Source organism: Corapipo altera, unplaced genomic scaffold (genome assembly GCF_003945725.1).
Source record: "Corapipo altera isolate COAL_440 unplaced genomic scaffold, ASM394572v1 239, whole genome shotgun sequence".
In the NCBI taxonomy this organism is placed as follows: Eukaryota; Metazoa; Chordata; class Aves; order Passeriformes; family Pipridae; genus Corapipo; species Corapipo altera.
In genome coordinates this window covers 756,716-781,334 of record NW_020884938.1, presented here as the reverse complement: position 1 = coordinate 781,334, position 24,619 = coordinate 756,716, and the positions used below count along the sequence as shown (strand labels likewise).

Genomic DNA, 24,619 nt, shown 5'->3' with positions numbered 1-24,619 from the left:
CAAATAAAAACGGCCGCATTATTAACTCTGCACTGGTCAGGTAACTCCACAGGAACAGTCTTGGACCTGGTTTAGAATTCCATCTCCAAGAATTCCCTATGTCTACAGTGTATAACGTGTAGAAATACCACAAGTACCTCAAAACAAGCTGTTTCAGATTCGATGGCACTGCAGGCAACTCTGCCTGGGCAAGTTCAGCTGCACTTTGTGCTGGCCTGGAAGCTGCTGTGCCATGTGTGCTGCTGGAAAATGCAGCTTGACCTGTGCAACTGAGAACTACCTGGGCTTGGGCAGCGTTTCCTTGGCTGAAGGGGACAAGGGCTCTGCACATTTTCTCCCATTAACTGCTTAGAAACCCAGAACTTACAATATCACCCCATATGGGAACTGAGATCAGGACTCGACCAAACCTATTCTCTGGGTAAGTGCACTTCACAAGGATAATTTTCCATCTTTTCCTGTTCTGTAGCAGTCAGAGGAAACCAAAGTTAAGGTGCTGTCCTGGCTCCGAGGCTGGAGTGGGAACGCCAGCTCTTCCACTGCCATCTGCACCCAGCTGCCAGGGGTGGTTCCCTGCCAGGGATGGCTCAGCACTTGTCTCACATCTCCGCAGGGTATTCCAAGCGGGAAGTGCCTTTCCCTGCTCTGATATCCCCGCTGTGATGAGCAGCCAGTGCAGCGCCAAGTGAGACACCCCCCCTGTGCTCCAAGCACGGATTTACAGGGATCACAGCACAGGCTCTGCAGCACTTCGGCCATCGCTGAAGGCAGAAAATCAGTCGTGCTGGCCTCTGGGGTTGTGGTGGGCTTTTAAATTCCTGTCTGTGCAACAAAACGGACCTTCATAAAAAAGTCAGAGTTTTTCATTTTAGAGGTATTAAACTCATTCAGTGGTGAGATGCCTCACATATTCACACACCTTCTTTTTATTGAAGTTTAGGAAAGTATCAGTATCTTAGCTGGACAGCAAAAAAAAAGGTCAATTATTTAATGCAATCCCACAATGTCTTTGAAACGACTGCTTTAAAGTGATAATGTAACTTCTGGAATGACTGGTTTTTAGAAAAAGACACCGAAAAAATCCCAAAACCATTTAAACAAACATTCACAAGTGTACACTCTTTCCTAGTTGTTGCTCAGTTGATTTAGGACTGGGTAGGGAACAGATTTTCTGGAATATCTCTGGTTTATATGTTGCAGAAACTAGGTATTCATCCAGTAAATATGATCTCCAGGAGAAGAGGTCAGCCAAAATTAAGTCTGGGGTTTTTGCACCTGGACAAAATGACACAAAATACAACAGAGGTGAAAAATATATAATTCTTGCTGTCTCACACAGAGTATTCCAGATGAGTGGAAATTTGTTCATGATTCTTTCCGTGCCTCAGCCTTCCAACAATCAAATGAATATTTATCACAGATTCCATGAAAATGTGGTTATTTGTTTGGAAATAATTAGATAGTTATGGTGAAAACTGTAAGAATGTATGTAAGAATGCTGATTATTCCATGGTAGAATGAGATTGAATTCCTCAGAGTAAGACAGAGCTAGGCAATGATTATTGAAGATAAAACAAGGTATCAGTAATCATTCCATTTTCTGGTTGTAATCCATCTTGTTTCTGTGAACACACTTAGGGTCCAAGGCAAAATAAAAACATGAGATATAATTAAAGATTTTGTAATCTGAGCATTTCTGTATATTTTTGCAATTAAAACACTCCCCTGCTATAAACTTAGAGAATGCAATTGAAATAAACCAATCAAAGGCAAAATTATCACACATATACCTTGCTTTGTGCAAGAGTACCTAAAAGAGGGCCTTCCCTTTATAAAATAATAGACCCCCCGAAAAAGAGCAAAGCAGCAAAACTTCCTTGAAATGGATAATGGCTTTCCTTGAAGTAATGTTTGAAGGCTGGGCTCCCAGCTGGGATGTATTGGCCATGTACCAGTGGAGCTGTGCCGGTCTAAAGTGCTAAGGGTCCAGCCCTGTGTTGGTAAATACCATAAATCTTTAATATAAGTGTCGTGGATGGTTATATTGGATAGTTATGCACTATCTGCTTTTCATGGCATGTACTTGGGGTTTGGCTGCTAGTGAATGTGGAGTGAAATTTCACAGCTGAATTTCTGAGAGCCTTATCGAAGCGAAAGCCTAAAGGGCAGCTATAGGACAACACACTGTTTCTGAAATGAAGTTCACACTCTGTTGTAACCACCTTCTCCAGTTTGGGGCTCTCTGCTCTATGCCACTCCTACAAGGGCCCAGCACACTGTAATACCACCCTTCAGAGATCTGCCTGCACCACGGGAAAACTCAGCCAGTGCACCCATAAATCAAGGTGACACCGACTGTGGAGTGCACGTGCACACACACACACACAGGCTTCAAAAAACGGGGGAGGTCCTTTCTCTCAGCCAGTTCCTTGCTTTACACATCCCCAAATAGATCATGCAGGACTTGGCTTTGGAAGCCCTTTCCAATTAGCAAAGTGGCTGGTATAATCCTGCTTTCCCACAGGCTGCTGCGTTCCCTGTGGGAAGCCCTGCCCTCGGTGCTGGTGTGGAGCCAGCCCTGCTGCAGGAGGGCCAGGACAGCCAGGATTCCCGGGGCTTGTCCCACTGGATACTCACTCTCAGGGCACAGCTGAATGGACACAGGCACGGGGCCTCTAAGCAGTTTGGGATTACCTGAAATGGATATCCTGAGCTGCATGGATTCCCTCTGGTCTGTACAGGGATCCAGCAGCCCAGTTGTACCCCTGTGCTCTGTTCTTTTTGTTGTCACTGTCCTGGTTTGATAATGACCCAGAGAAACACTTCCTTACAGTTGTCACCCTGAATGTCTGCCTTATTTCCTCCGTGGCTCAGGGATCCTCTGACTGGGAGATGGGACCCAGACCCAAGGCACTGAACGCCACAGCAGTGCTTCACCTCCTTGCCCCTTCACTCCACAAGCACTTTCAGATCTTCAGCACTTCTCACCCCCACCCTCTGCAGCCCCACTCACACCAAGAGTTCAAATCCTGGTTGTACCCTGTCCTCTGAATGGGCACAGGGAGCACCAGGCTGAGGGAACCAGGCAGTGACTGCTGACCTGACCCGGCCACCCCCGAAGGAACGTGCTCAAATAACTTCACCTTCTGTGAGCTCTCTCCTCTGCCAGGCAAAGCCACAGGGTGTGAAACCAGCCAGAGACAAACCTGCCAACACAGCCAGCTCTTGCACGAAACTACCAAAGCTTTCCTAAAATTAGGAAGCACAAGAAGGGCTGATTGTAGCGTGACTTATGCAAGCAGTGAGGGTACAGAACAGTCAGAACAAAGTGATGTCACTCAGCTTGCACAATGTGTGGTTACATGCAGGCGTTGCTCTGATTTATGGAGGCACCTGCTGGACTCTAATTTTAGAATAAATACATTCTTGGGGTGTTTATGGGGGGCAAACACGTCTGCAAACATGCCCTGTAATGTTGTCATCCCTTCTGCAGGAATCCCAGTTCTGGCCTCTGCCAGTCTCAGGCTGGATGTCTGTGTGTGTGTGTTTGCGTGTGTTTTTGCATGTGGAACAACATTCACTCTTTTTCTTATGTGCCTGTCTGAAAATGCAAAGTGTTAGGGCAAGATACTTTTCTATGTGGACTTTGTTGCTTTATCTCTCTGACTAGTAATTGCTCTATCACTGCATCAGGCTTTTCCTCTCTGAGATGGGATTCAAACTGTTCTAATGATTTCTCAGTCATACCTGGTGAGAAAAGAAGGACCTGTTTTTCACTTTCATGACTGTAAAAATAGAATTAAATAACTGAAGAAGTAATAACATAAAACCAGTCAACCCCCCAGTTCTCTCCAAGAAATAAAAGCAGTGTCCAAGAGTCATATTTCAAGATAAGGTCTGGCGGGGTATGTGCTCCCTTTTTATTTGGAAAGAAATTCCCAGATAGTGCTGTTTTTATGCAGCTCAAGAAACGTGCTCAGCCTGCTGCTGTGCAGCTTTTGGATGATTTCAGTTTCTATAAAAAGAAGGTGATCTCATCCTCAGTGCTTAAAGATGTATCACCCTCTCCTTTCCCCTTGGCCCAGCACGAAGGGGAATCTGAATTTATGAAGCCTGAAGCGACTATGAAAGGATTGACCTGAATAACAAAGGCACTGGCTTTAACCCCTTCTCCCCTTCCAGCCTGCCCAGGTTTGTGTCCTGACTCTGAGAGCAGCTGGGAATTGGGGTCCATGCAGGGGGTGAGTGGTGCAGCAAAGACTCTGCTCTGGAATCCCTCACCTGAGGCAGGACCTGGGGCAGACAGCGTGTGCCTGCTCAGCTCTAGGAAAAAGGAGGGGGATAGACCACCCTGTGCCTTCCCTGGATAGGCTGTGAGAGCACTGGCAGCCCCCCAGAAGAGAGAGATTCTGTATTGCAGGTATTTATTCACATTTTTACAAACAGGAAAGTACAGTTCGAACCCCAAAGTTCCATTTTGGCCTGGCCACTGTGAATTGATTTTCAAAAGATCTGTGGCACATATTTAGGCCTTAGAAATGCTTAAGGTGTTTAGGCTTCCAAGGGCCAAGCTATTAATTCAGGGGCCAGATACCAAAAGGTTTTTGGGCTCCAGAAGCATCTTGTTGCTAAATCTAATATGAAGATTTAAGAACCTGACACAGAACATTTGGCCTGAGGTTCTTCTCTCTGGCCCACATGCACACAGCAAGGCTGATTGGTGACACGCTGTCTCACCTTTCACTTCTTGCACTGTCACACCACAGGGGTACTTTTTTTGCAGGGCCATTTAGCAAACTTAGTCTAGTTCCAAAAATAATTTTTTAAAAATGTAGAAGGGGCACATGTTCTGTTGAGAAACAAATGTGTGCAGAATACCCCTTGTACCCGAAGTGCAGCCCTTTGTGTATTCTAGAAGGGTTTCTCATGAAGCCAAAGCCTAAGAGGAGGTGGACTGGAATGCAGAGATGGCCAACAGTGCTGTACTCACTGCATTTCATAGCTAAATATTCAGCTCTTCCTCTCTTATCCCTGCTTTGTTCCTGCCTACTGACAGCACACACCTCCAGCTGCAATCCAGCCCTGGTTTACATTTCAACCCCTTCCATTGCACTGCTTCTCAAGAAACTCCTTAACTTCATCCAGTAGCTTTAATACAGGCTAAAACAGATGGGGAGTTGTCCTGAACACAACAGAGGTACTAACAAGAAACAAAGGTTCCACTGTCCCAAAGTGTCTTTGTTCCTTTTCACCTGAAAAACACGAATATTTCAGACTTTCTAATCAATGCAGTTTAGTCATCTCAATTCACCTCAGCCAGCACCATGCTCAGAAAGGTTGTCTATATCAAAATTCATTTTCTCCTGCCCTTAAGCCCAGGCTCAGACCTCACTGCCACGTGCAGCACTTCTTATTAGGAGTATCACTGCTAATTTATTCCAGCAGAAGAGACAGCTCACATGGAAGGGTGGTTTCAAAAGAAATTATGTTATACTGTGAGCAGTGGATGCTGATGTTCTGATTTTGTTTGGAGAGGGAAGAGGGAGGCTGGGGATCACTTGCACAAAGCCTGTTTTCCCTTGGGTTCCTCATTACCTGTCACAAACACAGTTCAGCAGCTTTCCAAGCACTCCCTAAATGATGGAACTTCACATAGCAGAGGAATACACAGAGCAGTAAGACGGTGCTCAAATACTAATTGCAAATACAAGTATTTCACAGGTGTATAATGCCTTCCAGCAAGACCTTTCCAAAAGCCCTTTTTAGCATTAACAAAGTCTCTAATATCTCTTAAAGGAAGATGGGCACTGTGTCACCAGTAAGGGGTTTACTGGTACAGGACAGCTGCTATATTCCCAATATCTGATCTAAACCTGGTCTCTGTCAGTTTAAAACCATTCCCCCCTGTGTAATGTGGCTAAACATTTCCTAAGGAAATTTACTCAGGAGTAAACTTTGAAGCAGCAAACCCTGTTCATGTTTGAAAACAACAGCAGGGAAAAAAAAGAAACAAAACCAGAAATAAGTGGAAAAAACCCAAAGAATAGTCAAAAGTTTAATTTATAGTAAAATGTCCAAATATAAAATGTTATATTACTGAGATATCACTTGAGGAATGTTGTTTGGTCTAGAGCTGCTTTGACATAGGAAGAATTGGGACTTCTCCTTTTATATTGAGGGCAAAAACTCTCTTCAGAGCACTTCCCATGGATTTATGGATTGCTAAAAACCTGGATGCAAATATCTTGAGACAGGATGTCTCTTAAAACTGGCATTTTACTGTGCAAATATGGCCCCCCCTGAAATGTCAGTAACCAGAAGGCAACTGAACCTGCTACACAATACCCCCCCCATTTATAATATGGTTTGTAAAATATATTAGAATAAGTCTACTAATCAAAAGGCTTCCTAAACTGAAAAAAAATATGAGAAGAGGAAAGAGTTTCCTGAATTATCCCTCCACCTTTCAAGGCAGTCATTCTCAGGCAAACTTAGGAGATCTCTCAGATCCTAAGGCAGCACCTCAGGAGAGGCCCCATGAAAACAGGGTGGTTTTGTGGTGGACTTGGAAGCTTCATTGACATGCAAGAGCAAATGGGATATAAATGAAGTACCAGTGTGAGCCAGGCATTGTCGAGGGCCGGAGGGCAGGAGTCATCCCCAGGAATCAGGAGAAAGGCAACCAACAGCCTCAGAGAATCTCAGTTTATTCGGTGCAGCTTGCAGTGGCCCCTGAATCAGCACTGTTATTATCTGCAGTGTTTGTTTGCCATGAACATAAGAAAAAACAGATTCTTTTCCCCCTTTTTCACAGCTTTTTCTCCTTTATCACGAAGCAAGAATGATACCGATGGTGCATTTTTGAAAGTCATTATTAGCTTGTGAGCCAGAAGCCCTGTCTGAGACTGCTGGAAGCACACAGCCTAAGGATCACTGAGCTAAAGCAAAGACACTAATACAAGAGTGGCAGCAGCTTTCTCTAATTGCAGAAACCCTAGAACACATAATGTTACATTACCTGGATAATGATTTTTTAAAATAATTGTGAGTCACACCATAAAAAATATGAGTCTATAATAGGTCTGTTCTATTGCCAGTTGAATAGAGAGCATGAAATGGCATAAAATGCATCTGAATTTTAAAAGAAAAAGAACTGTTTAGGATCCATGACAAGTACAGTTTTAACTAGTCATGAGCTCTCATATTCACTGAAAATACAGCCACCCCACACTCCTGAGAATTAGTTCTTAGCCACCTAGTGAGGGTGACTGAGCACTGGCACAGGTTGCCCAGAGGAGTTTTGGAGTCTCATCCTTGGAGATACCAACAGAATATCTGGGCACAGCCCTGGGTAAGCAGCTCAGGGTGGCCTGGCTGGAGCAGGGGATCAACCTCAGCCATTCTGTGAGTTAATATGGAATAGAAAGTTTTCAAAAGCACACTTTCACATTTCAAATAATTATTTGCTCACCAATTAAGTGGGTTAAATTTTTCACTGAAGCTATGTTTGCTTAAAATGCAAAGCTATGCCCTGCTATAAAAGTTTTAATGCCTATTATTTTCCTTGGATTTCATAACACTTCAAGATGTTCCAGACTGACATTGAAGCTGAAGCCTGTCAAAAGCTTTCCTAAAATATATGAGGTTTGGTGGCTTTTGCTATTCAATTATCCCCTTGATGACTATTCTTAGGGCAAAATCCGGTGGGCCCTTGCTTTTCTGGAAAGAAAACTTACTCTTCCTTTACTTTTGCCTCAGTTCTTTAGTTCTTTTTAAGTCAGTTCTGTCTCTGCAGAAAGCTGAAGGGGCCCCAAAGCCTGCACAGCTTGTGCCTGTGCTTAGGTCATCCTTGGCATTTTGGAGGAAGTGCTGTTTCACATGGATGAGAAACCTTCCCCTCTCTCAGAGGGTTTTTAACTGACTTTGCTGATAACCTTACCAATTCCAGCTTTTTGTGACTGCTTTCTTTTAAAGCTTTTCCTCTTTACCTGAAACTGCACCGGGTTTATGTTTTGTAAAGCTTTTTCACAACTCTGTTCGTGATGTGATTGGAGTTTTGGCTCCAACTGTTGAACCTCCTTGTCAGCATCACTGGGTTTCTGTGCTGCTTGCCAGTGTTCCATCTCTGCAGGGTGATTTGTCCACAGGCTTGGTTTTTTTCTGTTTCTTATTTTTTCCTTTGTTTATTTGTAACAGGTCTTCAAGTTAATATAAACTTGCCACTCAGAACTCTGCTTTCCTTAATAAGCAACTTACATTGTTGACTTACAGAAGCCTCTTCATCTTTCCTGGCAATGTTGACTCACATGTTTGCTTGTTTTTCCTAGGACTGTTTTTTCCCAAATTATGTCATAACAGGGGGAGTTTTGCAGCTTCTTTTTCCAGAGGCATTTTTGAGACCTTTTTGAGACCTTTTTGAGGCTTCAGCTTGCACCTCTTCTTTCATACAGCTTTCTGTCTTCACTCAGCAAACTTCAGATTTGCTTCTCTAGAAAGATGTTGCAAGTGTTAAGGCTTCCTCAGTATCAGCACAGCAAAGATTACATGTGTTTGTGACTGTTATCCCACCTCCAGCTACATCCCACTTTCCCTTTTCAGAGTCAGGGATACACTCTAGGGCTCCAAACTTCCAACACAACGCAAACTTTTCCATATTGTCCTGCCAGAAAATGTACACATTTAATTCATACAGCAAGATCAGCCAGATTCCTTATCCAATGTGAAAACTAGAGCTGCTCATAAAAATACCTTGGGAAGTGTTTTGGAGAAAAATGACTTGTCATCAGCCCTGACCACAGACAATCTGAGGAGCTCTGCAACTTGTCAACAAAAAAGGCCTTCGACAAAAAATATCCCCTAAGAGTAACCTTCCCTCAGGCCTTGTCAGAGCAAATTAGTGGCAAATGGACAAAGTCCTAAGCAAGATTCTGCTCAGGAAAACGCTGACCAGGAAAAGGTGTGTGGTGGGACTAAAGTGGCTGAAAGCTCCTCACAAAGCAAAGTGATCGTTGCTCCTGGCACTGGGGTGTGAGAATTAAGTGCTGAGGGCAGTGTCTGTGGCAGATACACCTCCCTGCAATGCCACTGCACTTCATCACCCACTTCAGAGAGCAGAGGACAAGAACAGCTTGGCAAGGCACATGCAGAGAATAATTACCAAATGCTGACTCAGGCATGAAAACAAGGCAAAAAAGCCCTCCCTGAATTATTCTGGAGAAGCTGACAGAAAATGGCTGTTTTGAGCAGCAGTTCAGTCATCCAGCTGTGCCAGAAATATGTCTCCGTAACAAGATGTGAAAGGGCTGGGATGTTCCATTGCTGAGATCCCAATTAGCTGAAATGGGGACAAAATTGGTTAATACTTAAGCTGATTCAATCAACCGCCTTTAAATTGAAATGCCAGACTAGTAATCATCTCAAGCATGTTCTCAGCCACACAGTCATGACAGCCTGAGGCTGAGCCAGGTCAGGGGATGCATCCAGGGAAGTTTATCAGGAGCTGGTTGACACACATCACTGGATTTCTGCTTTGGCTTCTCCCCTTTCTGCCAATCATTTGTGTGCTGAGAATTTGCAGTGATATCCCCATCAGTGCCCTGCCTGACCACCATTAGCACAGAAAGGAGGATAAATCTCCTACACACCGAGAGCAAAACATTTTCCTTGCATTTTTCTGGGGCACTAGAGATGTAGGCATGTGGCCTCTCTGCTAGTTTTTGTGCTTATGAACTCAACGAGCTGGAATTGTCCTCTCAGCTCACACCACGAGCGTCCTTAGTCATTCAGTCTGTCTTTACAGGACCAGCCCGAAGGAACTGGGAGAAACCCAATGAAAAAATTACAAATAACTTGTCAATAAGAAGCCTTTCTCTCTAAACCAACTGGGTAATGCTTGCTTCGTGTCTTTCCCCTCTCAGCAGCTGCTGCTGTTTCGCTGTGCAGTTTGCAGCCATAAGATGGGGGAAAAATAAGAAAACTTGTAGACTGGCAAAACAGTATCTTCATACATAAAATAACAGAATTCCTCCTCTTCAACATATCTTCTAGCTGTTTACTACAGGTGTTTGAACATGAGGAGATCACAGGCTGTGTACTCAGTAATGTATTTGAGCTCTTCTTGTGTTTAATTTTTGACCTCATTGACGTTTTATAGAAATGCACCAAATCAGCTGGATGTGCCATCACCCCTGAGAAATATTGCATGTTTATTGCTATCCAGCCCAGTCAAGCTTTGAGAAATGATTAGAGGTGCAACATGTTAGTTTGTTGTTCAATTCCTCAGCCCCTATTCTTCACTCACCTGAACTCACAGGGTGCTGTGGCACAGGTCTGCCTGCTCTAGATGATGTTAGAGCTATTTTAAGAGGCATAGATGTCATTTTTTGAGACACATAGGGCACTACCTATTATGTTTCCCCTGATATTTTCAGTTATGTCCTCATTAAAGTATTCATTCTGAGGTTTCAAGCCCATGAGTGATATCCCTGTGGTATTGCACAACACTATCAGACAGACAGCAAGTAGCTCTCATTCTACATTATCTGATTGTTCTCCAATGCATCTTCCTAAATTCTCCTTAAACTAGAAAGTGACAGGTACTACATGGAAGATGAAGCTTCTCTCTGCCAGAATACCATTCCCTAGAGCAGATCACTTAGCAGAAGCCATTTCCTGTTGTCTTCATTTAATTACCTATTCTTTCTCTATTAAAGACAAAACATCCCATTTTAAAGAGCCACCCAGTGCAGTGCAGAGCAGAGGGTGCTTTGCTGGAGGGCCTGAGACTCTGGGCTTTGACTCTCCTACTGACTTCCTCTGCCTGTTGGGGTTTGTTTTGCTTTTTTAGGTCTTACTGAGTCACTTTCTTCTGTCACCTTCTCTCTGCAATCTCAGTCCAGACTGTGCTTTAAAACAGACTCTTAATCTGGGCATAGATGATAATTAAAAATAGGTTCTGGGGAAGTGAAGGGCAAAAAGGACCTTTACATGCACTGAAAGGCAGGAGAGCACAAGCAGGGCTGCACAACGTCACCAGGTAAAATCTGACTGTTCTGTTCCCTCTTCACCCCTCCACACAGTCCTGTGGCACACACGAAGAGATGACTTAATTTGATTTCACAAACCAACAAAGCTTGGTTTGCCTCAATAGATTTTGCTTGTCTTGTGGAAAATCTGGACACTGTACTCGCTTCTGTTGGTGCCTTCTGTGTTTTGCTGCTAAAAGATTTCCCCACGGCAGAAATCGGACTGCAGCTCTCCAGGCTTCTGTTGCAAAGCCCTTTTGCATTTTCCTGATCATTTTAATAGGCCAAATTACAGCAAAATATATGTTTTGTCCTAACCCAGATGCTTCACATTATCATGTGACTTCAGGGAGCAACAGCTTGGGAAGTGTCAGAGCTGAGTAAGAACATGTGAAAACAAAGGGATAAAAATAAAGCAGAAGAGGAAGAAAACTAGGTGGAAAAAAAAGAGAAGAAAATACTTGGTCTTTTCAATCACAAAGAAATAAAAGGCAAAATAATACAATAGTGACTACAAACTCACTATGACCTGCAACTCATCCCTATTACACACCATTTTTAGGTATAAAAGTTGACAGTATGGAAATATCAGCTAAAGTGCCAGTCAAAAGCTGCAGCTGCTTAGGTTCCAAAAGATGAGTATATGTGAAGTTGTTCTGATGTGCAAAGCACATGTGTCATAACTAAACACCAGTAGCTGTGCACGGCTACTTGCAAAACCAGAACAGCCATCAGGAATTTCCTCTGGCACTGCCAGCTGAGGAGATGGCTTGAGCTGCTGCTGCAGGCAGGGTGGATTGCTCCAGGAGGATCTAGAGAAAGCAATATTTCTTCCTAGAGAAAGCATTCAAGATTACTTTGAAGCTGAAGCTGAATGAACAGCTACTTCTCCTCAAATTACGTCACCTCTAGTCATTCCTATTGGAAATAATTTCCCCGGATAATGTCTTCTTAATTAAAAATCAAAATAACAAGGTTCTGCCATCCCTATTAATCCCAGGCCATGCTCTACATATTTTCCAGATTAAAATTAATATTCCTTTAATTCCCTTCCTCAGTATTGTTCAGCAGCAGGATTCATTGATTGCCTGACTTCTTCCTTCTGGTACCCAAAGACACTCTTGGCACAGCAGGTTCTTTGGCTGCACTGCCTTCGAGCTGAAGATTTGGAATTCAGTTTTTCCTTTACTGACTCTGCAGAGTATTCCCTCTCTTCCTAAAATGTACATTACAACCTTATCTAGAACTACTCACAGTCAAAGGCAGTGTCTGTAGAGAACAGATGAATAGTAATCTGTTTTGTTAGGCAATGTAAAATCATTAATTAGAAGAAAATAAAAATGACTGTAGCTAAAGGCCAACTGTTGCTCACCTCAGAAGTAACTCCATTAGAGTAACGGATGTGAAATAAAGTGAGATACATTTCCTAAGTAAAAATAGAATCTGATCCTGTACTAGGAGGAAATAAATTCTGAATATTAAAGGTTAAAGCCTGAAGAATAATATCTCTACTAGTATAAATTCAGCTTTTGTAACACTTCCAGTACAGAGAAATGGCTGGATGAGAGATGACATTGATTTAGATGGCACTGTTCTCAGGTAACCTGAACATTATTCTTGTTCAGAATCCTAGAATCATTTAGGTTGCCAGGCTTCATCTTCCTTCCTGATTTTCTCACAGATGAAAGTAAGAGATCAGATCACCTGGTCTTTTCCTCCTGCTGAGGCTCTCACACGCTGTAACCGAGTACCCTCCTTGTGCAGTACTTTGGGACAAAGTGAAATCTTTGCCATAATAAATTGATGGAATGTTATGCAGACATAGCTTCCAGTGATCTCCAGCACGTTGTGTAAATATTTCAGTAAAAACATCCCCCAATTTCTGCTCACAGAGGATGACAAGAGCTGTTTCTGTCTCAGCCTCCCAGTGGCAGTTTTCCCTGTGGGGTCAGTTCACTCCTCCCGGTGATTTTTCAGTCCTTCCCCCCCGTGACCTCTGGGAGCCCCACGTTCCCCTGCTCGCAGGCAAGGTTTTCCTCCCTCGTCCCGATGGGCAATATTTGCAGCTGGCTACACATTTGATACTCCCAAGGTCAGCTTGTGTGTTTCTTTACCTCTACCATTACACATTTTTTGCCAGTTTTAGTGTCACCTGCAACCTCCTCAGCAGTGCCCATTCCCTGTCACAAATTACAGTTTCATGCCACTTAGGCCACTTCAGCAGGACTGTGGAAGAAATTGTTATGTGCAAATGAAGTGACAGAAATGTTAAAACTCCTGCCCTACATCACTGGAATGCACCCATAGGATGCCCCTGCTGTGCACCAAAGATATGTCAGTTCTTACCTTCCAGACTTTTTTCTGGAGCTGAACATGTTCCAGGATGTTTTTATATGTAGCAATGACACAACCACATGTAAGCATTGAGCGTGGACATCTTTAGCCACCAAATGCCTTGGCAGTGCAAAGTATGAAAACACCTATTAATTTTCCCAGCTAATAAATTCTCGTGGCCTTAGATACTATTCCAGAAAGACTGTTCTCCTAAAATGAGTGTGTAGTTTGTTTGAGGAAAATGATCTTTTAATTCCGCAGGCTTTTCTAACCAGAAGGTTTTTTCCAATTTATGAATGAAGCACCTCTGCAGCTGAACTTTTCCCCTTCAAAGATACAGTTAAAACAGTGTTTGATAGTCCCAAGGAGTGTTTTTTTGGGTTTTTTTTCTCTTTAGATTTTCAGGTGTTTCACTGTGGTAATTTACTGCTTCATTTAGTATTAAATTGGACAAGGGATGTTTATTTGAGGCATTAATTTGTTGAGATCTTTCTTCTGTTGATCAAATTACTGATGTGTAAAATGCAATGTCTCCCAAAGAATCTTTTAGGCGTCAGTGCAAATTAATGAGGTTGCTATTTGTAATAGAGAGTGTCAAACTATGATGAGTCTATTGACTCTTTTTTCCTAAGTAGCAGAAATTCAGAGGGTTTTACTTACTCCATACAGCCCTTGAAAACTCCAAAGCATAAGGAAAAGAGTGGAATAAACGAGGCAAGATGAGCCCGAGGTGGCAACAGAGGCACAGAGAAATCTGTCAAGCTTTGTTTAGTGCAGGGGGTGAATGTTATCAGACACTCCCTGTCTGCTGACAAATTCTGGGATGCCTGTGCCATGTTGTTGCATTTTTTTAATGCTCTCTGCGCTCCTTCCCCGCGATGGTTACACCTTCTGGGCTTCCCTTTTGTTTCTCCTCAGCAAACAAAATAAAGAAATCGCAAACGGGGAAAACAAAAAAGCCCCCGATGCTCCCAAACCCCAAATGCAGAGCAGGCACCGAGTCACCCTTGAGTCCACCAGGTGGCAACGCGGAGTAAGGAATTCCCTCCTGATCGAGCAGCTTAGGGGTGGGGAAGGAAGGAATAGTTCATTTTCTTGAGGTATAAATCAGTTACATATGTTGAAGTGCTGCCACTGTACTGAATGGGGGTTTCCAAGGGAGACGTGGGCTTTCTCTTCCCTTGTTCTCCTTGAGTTTAAGTCAGCAAACAAATCGGAGAACCACAGAATCAATCAAGTTGGAAAAGATCTCTGAGCTCACCGAGTCCAACCTCTGACCCAGCTCCACTCTGTCCACTACCCCTTGGCACTGAGTGCCCTGGACACCCCCAGGAATGGTGACCTCGCTGCCTCCCCGAGCAGCCCATCCCAATGGCTAATCACCCTCTCCATGGTGAAATTCCTCCTGATGTCCAGCCTGAATCTCCCCTGGCACAACTCGCTGCCATTTCCTTTCCCGTCCCTTGTTCCCTGGGAGCAGAGCCCCATCCGGCTCCAGCCTCCTGTCAGGGAGCTGGAGAATCATCAGCTCAATCCTGAGCCTTCTTTTCTCCGGGCTGAGCCCCCCCAACTCCCTCAGCTGCTCCTCACAGGACATGTGCTCCAGACCCTTCACCAGCTTTGTTGCCCAACAATTAAAATGTATATTTTTCTTTCAGTTAAAATACACAGTTTTCATCTTCTGCTGTGTAAACCTCTAAATTGAACCATTTATAAAAAAGAAATAATATCAGTATGAGATGATTCTATGATAATGCTCTTTCATTTCCTTGAAGATTTTGTTGTTGTGGAGCAATAAATCCCAACTGAGTCTAGAGGCTTCTATAAATGACTCCAGAATTGCCCACAAGGCAACACAGAGCAAGAAAATTGTCATTGTTGCTTAATTGAAGACATAGGAATTTGCACTGATGTCTTCTCTTGCACTTCCTTCAGGGAACAGTGGAATTATACCGAGGTTCCCTTTGTTTAGGGCAACGTCCTTTAAATCCAGAGCAGCTCCCTTGACTTCCATGCAGTTAATGTGGATTCACACAAATGTAAGCAAGGATGAGGTCTGGCCCTAATTTAGGACACATCTACCTGCACAGATGGTGCTGAGAGAGTTCATTGTCATGTTCATTCTCTACCTTTGTTCGAGACTTTTTTGAGCGTGGAGTGAACCCAATTTTAGAATCTTACAGGCGATTTATCTCTCCTGGCTGGGGAATTCTGCCACAAGATGGCCTGGTACCCAGCTGAAACATGCTGGCTTAGAAAAACTGCCACATGGGAAACAGTGGGTAGAATTGTCACCCTGTGACCAAAAAAACCCCCAACCAACCAACCAACAACCAACCAACCAACCAAAAAGTTCTACCTTTAAATCAAAAACTTCCTTATGATCAACAGTCTTAAGCAACTGATTCTTAAAAATGGTATCTTTTTTTCCCTCTTTGTTGTTTTGATGCTTTAGAAAGTGCACAAGGGAGCAATGCTTCCAACTTCTAATCAAGGTTGGAAGAGTATTTTGTACCACATGAAAGTGGCTTGCATGCCACGAAGTAGAATATTTCTTTTTTTTTCTGCCATTCAATATGTCCTGCTGTCTATTTTTTATTTGATTAGGCATATAATGCTGTCTTAAGGGGAAAAAAAAGCCACTGCTGGTTGCTCTGGGAGAGTTACTCGTCTAAAGGATTCAGGGTCTGGTTTTACAGGAAACTGTTCAGAGAAAGTATTACTTTTGTGATGGAGAAAGAGATATTGCTGTTGTTAAACTCTGCTTTACTGTGGAGTCAGAAACCTTACAGGTTCTGTGCATCATTATGTACAGCTTTAAAGGACAAAAACTCTCGAGCAGAGCAGCACCAAACTTGTACAACTAACACTACAGTGTAAATGTTACAAACCAGATTCCTGGGAATAAAAGAGAGAAGGATAAGATCTTTTCTGGCCTAATTTGATTTACCTGAGAACTTTTGCCAGCACTGATTTAGAGTACATTGAAGAGTAAGAAAGAATAATACAACTCATTCTTATTCTACAGCAGCACAAATCCAGGGTGCCTCCTGTATTCAATATTCTTCCTAAAAGGTTGTGTGAGATGAGAGTCAAACCAAACACACTGAGGATGACGTGCAGAACTTGGAGCACAATGAGACACATATGGGGAGGAAATTGCATTCTAACCATTTGATTACACATTTCAAACAGATTTCTGGGGCCCACAGCCTTTATATCCATAAAGGAGATGGATTTGGGAATGTAACCTGGGTGATGATACCCATGTAAATCTGGAGTTGCTGTGGTGACACCACATTAGCCCCATTAATTCTGTAAGACCTCCCTGATACTTTCTTTTTCCTCTCAGCCTATTTTAAGTGGATGATTAATAATTTTTTAATTTGAGCTCTTACATAATATACCATTTGTAACAGCAATTACTCATCAGGAATATTCTCAGCTGAACAGGTCAGTCCAACAGGTCACATTCAGATTTCCAGTTGCCCTGAATCACATTAGGGTTAACCAGAAGCAGAAGGCTCATGTTTTTCAGGATGTAACCCAGAAAACAATTCAGAAGGCAGTTGTAACCTCACTTAGGGCTGCTCAGATGAGAATCATCCTTGATACAGACAGAATGCAGGGTTTGGATATTCAGTTCCAAATTTTCTCTACGTGAGAGGTTTCAAAAGTTTTTAGAGAGAAGGAGGTAAAGAGCCAAGCCAGCTATCAGTGATGTGGGTGGGAAAAAAGCCCCTCCCTTTACACCCACAGCACTGAGAACTCCAGTGGTACCCATTATCAGGTAGAAACAAAAGCTGCAACACCTTCCTCACCTGGAGCAGGGAAGAGCTGGGGGATTGGCAGCACCTGAGCAGGGGGGGCAGTGAGAATATAGGGAGGTGCTGAAGGGGTGGGCAGCTTCTGCCTGCAGGCACCTGGTGGGGACAAATAGGTGTGGCTGCCTGCAGGGAGGCAGTGTATGTAGGAGCTCTTCAGCAGGGGCTGCATCCCAACAGGCTTTTTCCTTTTGTGGAAGTTTCTGGAGGGCTCAGGCATGGGCAGCTCTTGGATTGTAGTAGCATTTTGCTGCTTGGGACAGCTGTGTGCAGGTAAGAAACATCTATCTGCTGCCTCTTCTCCTTTTTTTTGTTGCTCTTCTTTGTGCCTGTTTCTCTTAGTTTTTTGGTTGTTTGGTTTTGGTTTTTTTTTTTTTTTGCTTTGTCTTGGCTTCTTCTCTTCACTGTAGGACCTGTGTTAGGAGTTCAGGGATTCAGCCCAGTACTCTTCTGGAAGACTGTTAAAGTTTCTCTAGTGAAGCTGGGGGGAAGTGTCTGACATAAATTTCCTTCTAATATCACTAGCTTTTTGCAGTGCCTCTCCCAGACAGTTTTCTTTTCTGTAAGGCTTTTCTAAATCTCTCGCTCTGTACATTAGTAAGCTTGGTCTTAAAAACCTTATTAACACTCTTTTCTGCTAAAGGGTTTCAGAACTGACTGTGCTGGTGCTGCCACTGAGGAGGAGGCTCTATGTGGGACCTTAGTTACAGGGGTCTGAGTCTCTCCTGTAAAGAAGCCTTGGCTGTGTCCTCCTGAGGTGATGTGGCCCTTGTGTTGGAGAAGCAACATCCTTTATTGCTCTCACTAAATCCTTGGGTTGCCCACCTTGCATTAAAGTAAAACCCCAAACTCAGACTGTCCTAGGGCTGGTTCCTGCTCAGCTGCAATTTGCATCCCCTTTTTATACTTCAGTGTTGTTTTTTAGAATAACCAGACCCTCTGTTTTGAGTCAGAGCCTGTACAGGGAGAGGAGAAAGCTTTGCTGGTTTTGTTGGGGTTTTTTTTCAATATCGTTTTTTGGTAACTTTGTTTTTCAGATCAAAGGCTGAAGCCTCAAATTGCAGCCCCTCAGCTTGCTACAAACAATCCCACTCTTACTACAGTTGCTCTAGAAAAACCTTTCTGTGTGTTTGACAGCTCACTGCACCCAAATAAATCTTACACCATCTACTTGTATGCAATGAAGGAGTCAGGTGAGTGGCATTATGGCTCTCTAGAAGGTAACTACCTGATTGACCTTTGCATGGAATCCTTCACAGCTGGATGGGGCTGGGCCTGAGCAGGGAAAGGAGAAAAATCTGCCAGCCCTTGCAAGGACTAATTGATTGATTTATTTTTTTAGAGTAAGGCAAGTCATGTTAGACCTGTGGTCACAGATGCCTGGCCCATGGCTTCATTCACAAAACGAATTTCATAAGTGCTTGGCAGTGACCAGGAGCTGCTTCCCCTGATCCCTGCTGCTCTGGCAGACTGTTGGAATGCCACCTGGAGCCACTCTGTGAGCTGGCAGGAATAAATGCCTTCCTTATGTCACACCTGCCTCCCTGAATGTCGGATGCAGCTTCTTTTTCTGAAGGAAAAGGGACCTTGAGGGGGCAGCAGTGAAATTGGACAACAGGCAAAAAGCTCTTTGATCTTTCACTGCTGGTTGTTCCCACTTTGAAGAAAGTGGAAGGAGCATGCCCTGGGTGGGTGGAAGCTGTAAGCAGAGAGCCCATCCCAGACGAGTGGGTGGCCTTCTGAGACCTGCCCTGTGCCTGAAGGGCACGTCTTTGTGTGCCTAAGCCAGGCTACAACTGCAGTAGAATGATGTAAGTCTGATAAGTAGATACACCTGCAAGTATGCTTTGTGTTAGGAACGACATCAACCACCCCAGATTCCTGCACAGTTGGGTGAATCTGTACAAAATGGGCTCCACACACAGAAATGTCTAATGCTGCTTTTAAGGCAAGAACATGCGAACTTGTTACTTGGCAGACTGGGAGGAATTTTGTTTGGATTTGTCTCTGGTCTGCAGGGAAAGACATTGGCTCACCCTTGGATGTCTCCTGGAGCAGGGAGAAGGAAAAATTTAAAAGAACTTAATTTTCTTAGCACCTTATGCTCAGGTCTGGTAAGGAGATGCATCAGCACATGAGAAAGTTTGAGGATAAAAGGATTTCTGAAGAAATAATATGTAGCTTTTGGCTCTATCCTTCTTAACGTTGCTATGAGACTTGATCTACCCACTAAGGATACAAAACTAAACAAGCAAACAAAACATAACAAAACCCAGAAAACCTCCCATGAAAGCATCCTGTTTATGCATCAACTTTTTTCACAGAGCCAGACTAAGAGTTATGAAAGTGGACACTGGGAGAGCAGGGAGATATAGCTGTGAGAAGGATAATTATGTGGAGAAAAAAACCTAAGGGAAGAGAATGTCTTGGGTAGTATCTGTTTTCCTACTGTTGGCTCCCATTGAAGGGAAAGGTGTCAGAACTCTTCTAACTTACCACTGACCCTTAAGTTGTATTTTTAACCTGTGCCAGAAACTTCTCCCTTTTAAAACAGGCTCAATTTTGCAATTTCATAACTAAAAACTTCTCACAACCCAGCACTTGCAAGAACTCTGCTCCAGCAGAATGCTTCCAGGCAGAAGTGGTTCCCACTGTACCACAGCTTTGGAAGAACTGGCATTGCTGTGCTGCTGACAGCACTGAACAGCTGGAGAGGCTCTCCAGAAAAAAATTAACCCACAGTTACAGAACTTGGGAGCATCTCTTGGGACTTGTGCCTTGCCTTTGCAGCAGGGAAGGGCTGAGAGGTGTAACTAAGCTTCCAAACTGCTGGATGCAGAGTCACGCTTTGCTGGAAGCTGGGAGGGCCTTCAGACTCCCCTGGAAGCACTCGAGTGCCTGGCTGGCCAGGAATGGAGGTACACATGTGTTCCTGCAGCCCCCACACCCTGCAGTTCTGGGGTGGTTCCAGCTGCTGTGTGACCAGAGGCTGAAGGGTTTGTGTGCCAGGAGACAAGAGCTGTGACTCAGGAGCTCTGCCTTGGCTGTAGGATCAAATCTGGAACAGTAGGATTTACTGGATGTTTGTTAGAGCCATACGTGGTGTGTGGGAAGAGCAGCCTTTGCCACCCTCCTTCCTGCTCCACCACATTCTCCTTGGAAAAGAGGAACTTTGGGAGGGTAGCTGCTGGCAAATATTGCTCTGAAATCCTTCAGAGTTTGAGGGACAAGTATGAAAATTTCACCAACAACTATGCAGGAAGGGGTGGGATCATGACACTGCCAAACTGGTAGCTGATTTTTGGTTTCTCTTGGGAGTGTTTTGGGGTAGAAGAGCAAGATGCCAACCAAATAGAGGGCGAATGGAAAGGGTTGGACTTCTCTTGACAGCCTTGGTAAAAAGCCTCTCTCCTGCAGCAGGTGCCATGAGCTCCCTGGTGACTGATGGCAGCAGCAAAGCACTGGACAGCACCTTCCAGCAAACAAACGGGGGGCAGCTCGGGCCCTACAAGGCTGCTGCATTCCATGTACCCAGCTGTGCATCCCCTCCCAGGCTTGTGGACGCAGGAGATGTCAGCAAAGTTTCTGATGTCCTGAAACAATACCTCTTCAGAATCGGGGATGACGGGACTTGTCTGTATGACCCAAACTTCCTCGATGTCTGTAACCCGCCCCTTGCACCAGGCACGACTTACAGGTATCATTCTTACCTCTGAAAAGGTGATTGCTCCTCTTAAAGCACAGTGGGATGCAGCACTGAGCCTGTAAGCTCCTCAGCAAAGGTAGAATGTGGATTACAAGCCCATGACTGAAGTGCTCCATTACAAGTGTAGCCATGAAGGTGGCTGGCTTTGCTCTAGCACCTTGCAGAGGATGCTCTGTGGTGCCCCAGAAGGGCTGAGCTCTGCCAGGGCAAATTCATGGGCCACTAGGAAAATTCCTGTGTGACCTGCTAGATCTACTCCTATGTAATTCTGTCACAGCACCAGATTTGAAACTGCTGGTAGAAAAGGATTTTGTATTAGATGATTCTGTTGAACTGCAGATGTGCATCTGGCTCTGCTTGCTTTGTTCTGATGGGATTCTGGGCAGCCAAAGTTCTCCTTGGTCTCCAGCTCCAGGAAACCCCTCAGGTTGCTGGAAACTTCCCAGTGAGGGCCAGGGAGCTTGCAGACTTGCCTGACCTTGCTGCCTGGTGAAACCAGCCATCCAGGGAATTGGGGCACCCTGACAGCCCCTACCCAGACACTTGGTTTGCTGTTGCCAGCTATTTAAAACCAGAGTGAACATGGCAGTCACATGGAGCCATAAATGCTTCTGAAAAGTCTGTGGGCTCTTAGTTTTGCAAAAACTGTCTTCTCTCTTCATTTCTGAAATTGTGGACTGGAAATGTAATTTCTTTGCCAAATCTGATGTTGGCCTGGTTCTTCAACAGTCTCCTCTAGCAGGGAAAGTGCCAAAGGTCTCTGTTGTTGGACAAAGTCTTTGACCTCCCTATGGAAATCAGAACCACTTGCTGTCCTAAATAACAAAGCTCTTCAAACGGGGAATAGCAAGCTGGGGAAAACTGTTGTTGGGAAGCTATCATCTGCCAAGGCTCACAAGAACCAAGTGCAGGCTGTGCATGACAAAACATAGAATGCTTTTCCATAATTAATTCTATCTGTTCTTTGTAAGGTCTCTGGAAGTAATCAGCAGCCTTTGACTGTCTCCATCTAATGCTTTGACAAAACCTGAAGACTGGCCAGCTAATCCAGTAGTTTAAACAAGCTAGTGAGGGGGCTATTAAAAATACCTCCTTTAACATTTTTTTTCCCTGCAGGTTTAAGTATGTCCTGGCAGAGAGCACTGAAGGGATTGTGAAAGACCAAACCCTCTGGTCTGACCCAATCAAAACCAGAAGAGGTGAGTCTGGCTTTGCTCTGCTCTTTTGAATAGCTGTGCTTGCCTTAGAACACTACTGCTCTAGGAGCAACAGCTAGTCCTTTCCTGAAGTTTTAGCAATTTTTTTTCAGCCTTTCAATATTGGAATAGATAAATATGGAATAATTTTCTACTTTTGTGTACTTCAAAACAATTCTTTTAGTAAAGATAAGATTTGTATCTGCAGTTTGAGATTTGATGCAGATCATGGTATTTGGTGCTGTTGACATTTCTCAGGAGCACAGATACTTGCCCTCATGGCAAACCTGCTGAGCAGAGCTCATAAACTTTAAATGCTGACATTGTGTCTTAAACCTGTTTCTCATAAATCACCTATGTTTTCAGGTACAGATATAATCACTTTGCCTCTCCTAAATCACCAGCTTGGTGGGAGTGCTCATGGTCAAAAAGAGATGACCAGGAACATTCCTTCCATGCTCTCCTAGTTAAACTTCCCTTGCAAGTTGACACCTGGCCTGGCCGAAGGAGTGGAGCCATGATTGTCATTACATCCATCCTGAGTGTGCTCCTGTTCCTTCTGCTTGCTGGGATTCTGGCTGCTGTGTCCTTGGCTGTCATGTGAGTACTGAGCACCCCACAGCTTGCACTGAGAGCACCCAAGCCCTGCCACCAGCCACTGCTGCTGCTCTGGTTTGGGATGGCACACCAGTGCTGCTCACATCTTGAAGCTGGTAAGGGGAAAATATTCTGTCACCATGACCTACCCTAAGATCAGCAGCTCTTGGAATTATTACACAGCTGTAAGGTTACTTAAGCCAGACTTTAGTAAGGACTGCTGGAAAAAAAAACACAACAGTGGACTTGCACCTACTTAAAGCCTGTATATTCTTTCTTACATATTGCAGCTTTCCATCTATTCAGGAGTTGGGAAACTCTTAAGGAGTGCAGGAATTTGTAAAGATGTCCTAATAATAATAATAATAATATCCTAATTAATGCCTTGATTTTATTTGGCTCATGCCCAGAGGAAATAAGTTACCCCTTGCAATAAGTGAGTGAGGCTTTGCTGGAGCTGTCTAACACAGCTGAGCATGTTTCCCAGCCTGGTGTGCCCCCTGCCTAGGGAAATCCAGGAGGCCTGATTGATTCCTAAGCTGAACTTTGGGATGGAATTAACTCAATTTTAGAAGTACTGGGTATCAGGGCTTCACCCTCTTTTGGTCACTTGCAAATGACTCAAGTGCTCTGGGTTCACTCAGCTCTGCCAGGCTCTCCTGGGTTACAGATGGGAAAGCAAAGGCTGCATTGCAAATGTTCATTTAAAAAACAAATCTATGGGCCTCTGAGGTGCTGAATGATTTAAGTACCAAATTTAAGCCTTTGTGAAATGTGTTGACAGTGAGCTCTGCTCAGTCTCTACTGGAACTTGATAAAGCCTTTCTCTTGCCCACCAGGAGACCAGAAGGTCCTTCTGCAGAGACAAGGTGCACCCCTCAGACTGCTCAGCCAAGTGACCCAAGACCACAGCTGGGCTCTGAGTGACCAGCCTGATTCCAGCCAGGATGGGACTGCAGCTGAACTGCTCCATGTGCTGAGACCCACAGGACTGTCTCTTCTATTCAACACGAGTCCAGGAAAGCTCCAGAACACAACCAGGCAACAAGAGATGAGCAGCACTGATGAACTTAGGACAACTGTTTTGAAGTCTTGCAGCACATCATAGCTTGTCCTAATGAGATTTGATGTGGTTAATTACCTTGCATAGCATATAGCACATATGAACAGTGAATATTAAATGCCTGGAATGAAGAAAAAAAATCCTTGAGACCCTTCAGCACCAGGAGTTGGTCAGAGGTTGTCTAACAGAGATCTCAACTGGAGTAAGCATTACTGCAGCCCTCACCTGCTCCTTGCAGTCAGACAAACAGGATGGAGCTGTTTGTGTCTGTGTTCCTCCAGAGGAACTGATGAGGAACATGTACTGCTTTATTTTCCACTGATACCAACTTCAAAGCCCTTCTTTACACCTCTTGAGTATGTAGAAGCAACTGTCCTGTGGTAGCAACAATCTGGGATAAGCACAAAGCTGTCACTGGTTATTCTTTTCCTAGTTTTCAGTAAATTTGTTAAACTGTGTCAGATAATAAATAAAGATTCTGTTCTAACACAGGTAGTTTGCTATCACTTTAATTACTGGGTGACCTTTCACTGATACTTATTTCAAGGAGGGGGACTTATTCTCTTTGGATTACGAAAATTAAAAAGTCTTCTGTCAAGACTTGTAGCTTGGTGACTGCAAGATTGGGCATTTTAAACTTCAGGACTGAAGGGATTTGTACCTGAGCTTCTGGTGTTTGGGTTTTCTAACTACAGCATGTTAAAGCCCCCCTGCCCTGTCTTTTCAGCTACATGAGGGCTGAAGGGAGAAGGGATGTGCAAGTACCTGGGGTGATGTTTTTCTGGGGTTTGACTCTTCTTTTCTATGCAATTCTGCTTTTAGACAGGGAGAGAACTTCACTTGGAGCAGTTCCATCTTTTCCTAAGCCTGTCAGT

General features: G+C 44.1%; 1 protein-coding gene across 2 annotated transcripts; it reads left to right on the top strand.

Annotated features, from left to right (window-relative positions):
• Window positions 1-311: 311 nt before the first annotated feature.
• Window positions 312-24,311, top strand: UPK3A (uroplakin 3A). 2 transcript variants are annotated; one of them, XM_027660818.1, is made up of 6 exons: window positions 312-421; window positions 18,220-18,375; window positions 20,600-20,879; window positions 22,005-22,087; window positions 22,552-22,684; window positions 23,521-24,311. In XM_027660818.1, exons 2-6 carry the CDS (start codon window positions 18,363-18,365, stop codon window positions 23,606-23,608), a joined length of 597 nt encoding a protein of 198 aa, XP_027516619.1. In that variant the 5' UTR covers window positions 312-421; window positions 18,220-18,362; the 3' UTR covers window positions 23,609-24,311. The 2 variants fall into 2 exon arrangements, with proteins under 2 accessions (XP_027516619.1, XP_027516618.1); XM_027660817.1 differs by lacking the exon at window positions 312-421 and having other exon boundaries at window positions 18,250-18,375; window positions 20,603-20,879.
• The last annotated feature ends 308 nt before the right edge of the window (window positions 24,312-24,619 follow it).

What these genes read in the sequence shown, in the direction of transcription:
- UPK3A (XM_027660818.1), top strand. An exon ending in GCACCAGGCACGACTTACAG is followed by an intron (nt 20,880 to 22,004) that starts GTATCATTCTTA and finishes TTTTCCCTGCAG; the next exon opens with GTTTAAGTATGTCCTGGCAG. An exon ending in GCTGTGTCCTTGGCTGTCAT is followed by an intron (nt 22,685 to 23,520) that starts GTGAGTACTGAG and finishes CTTGCCCACCAG; the next exon opens with GAGACCAGAAGGTCCTTCTG.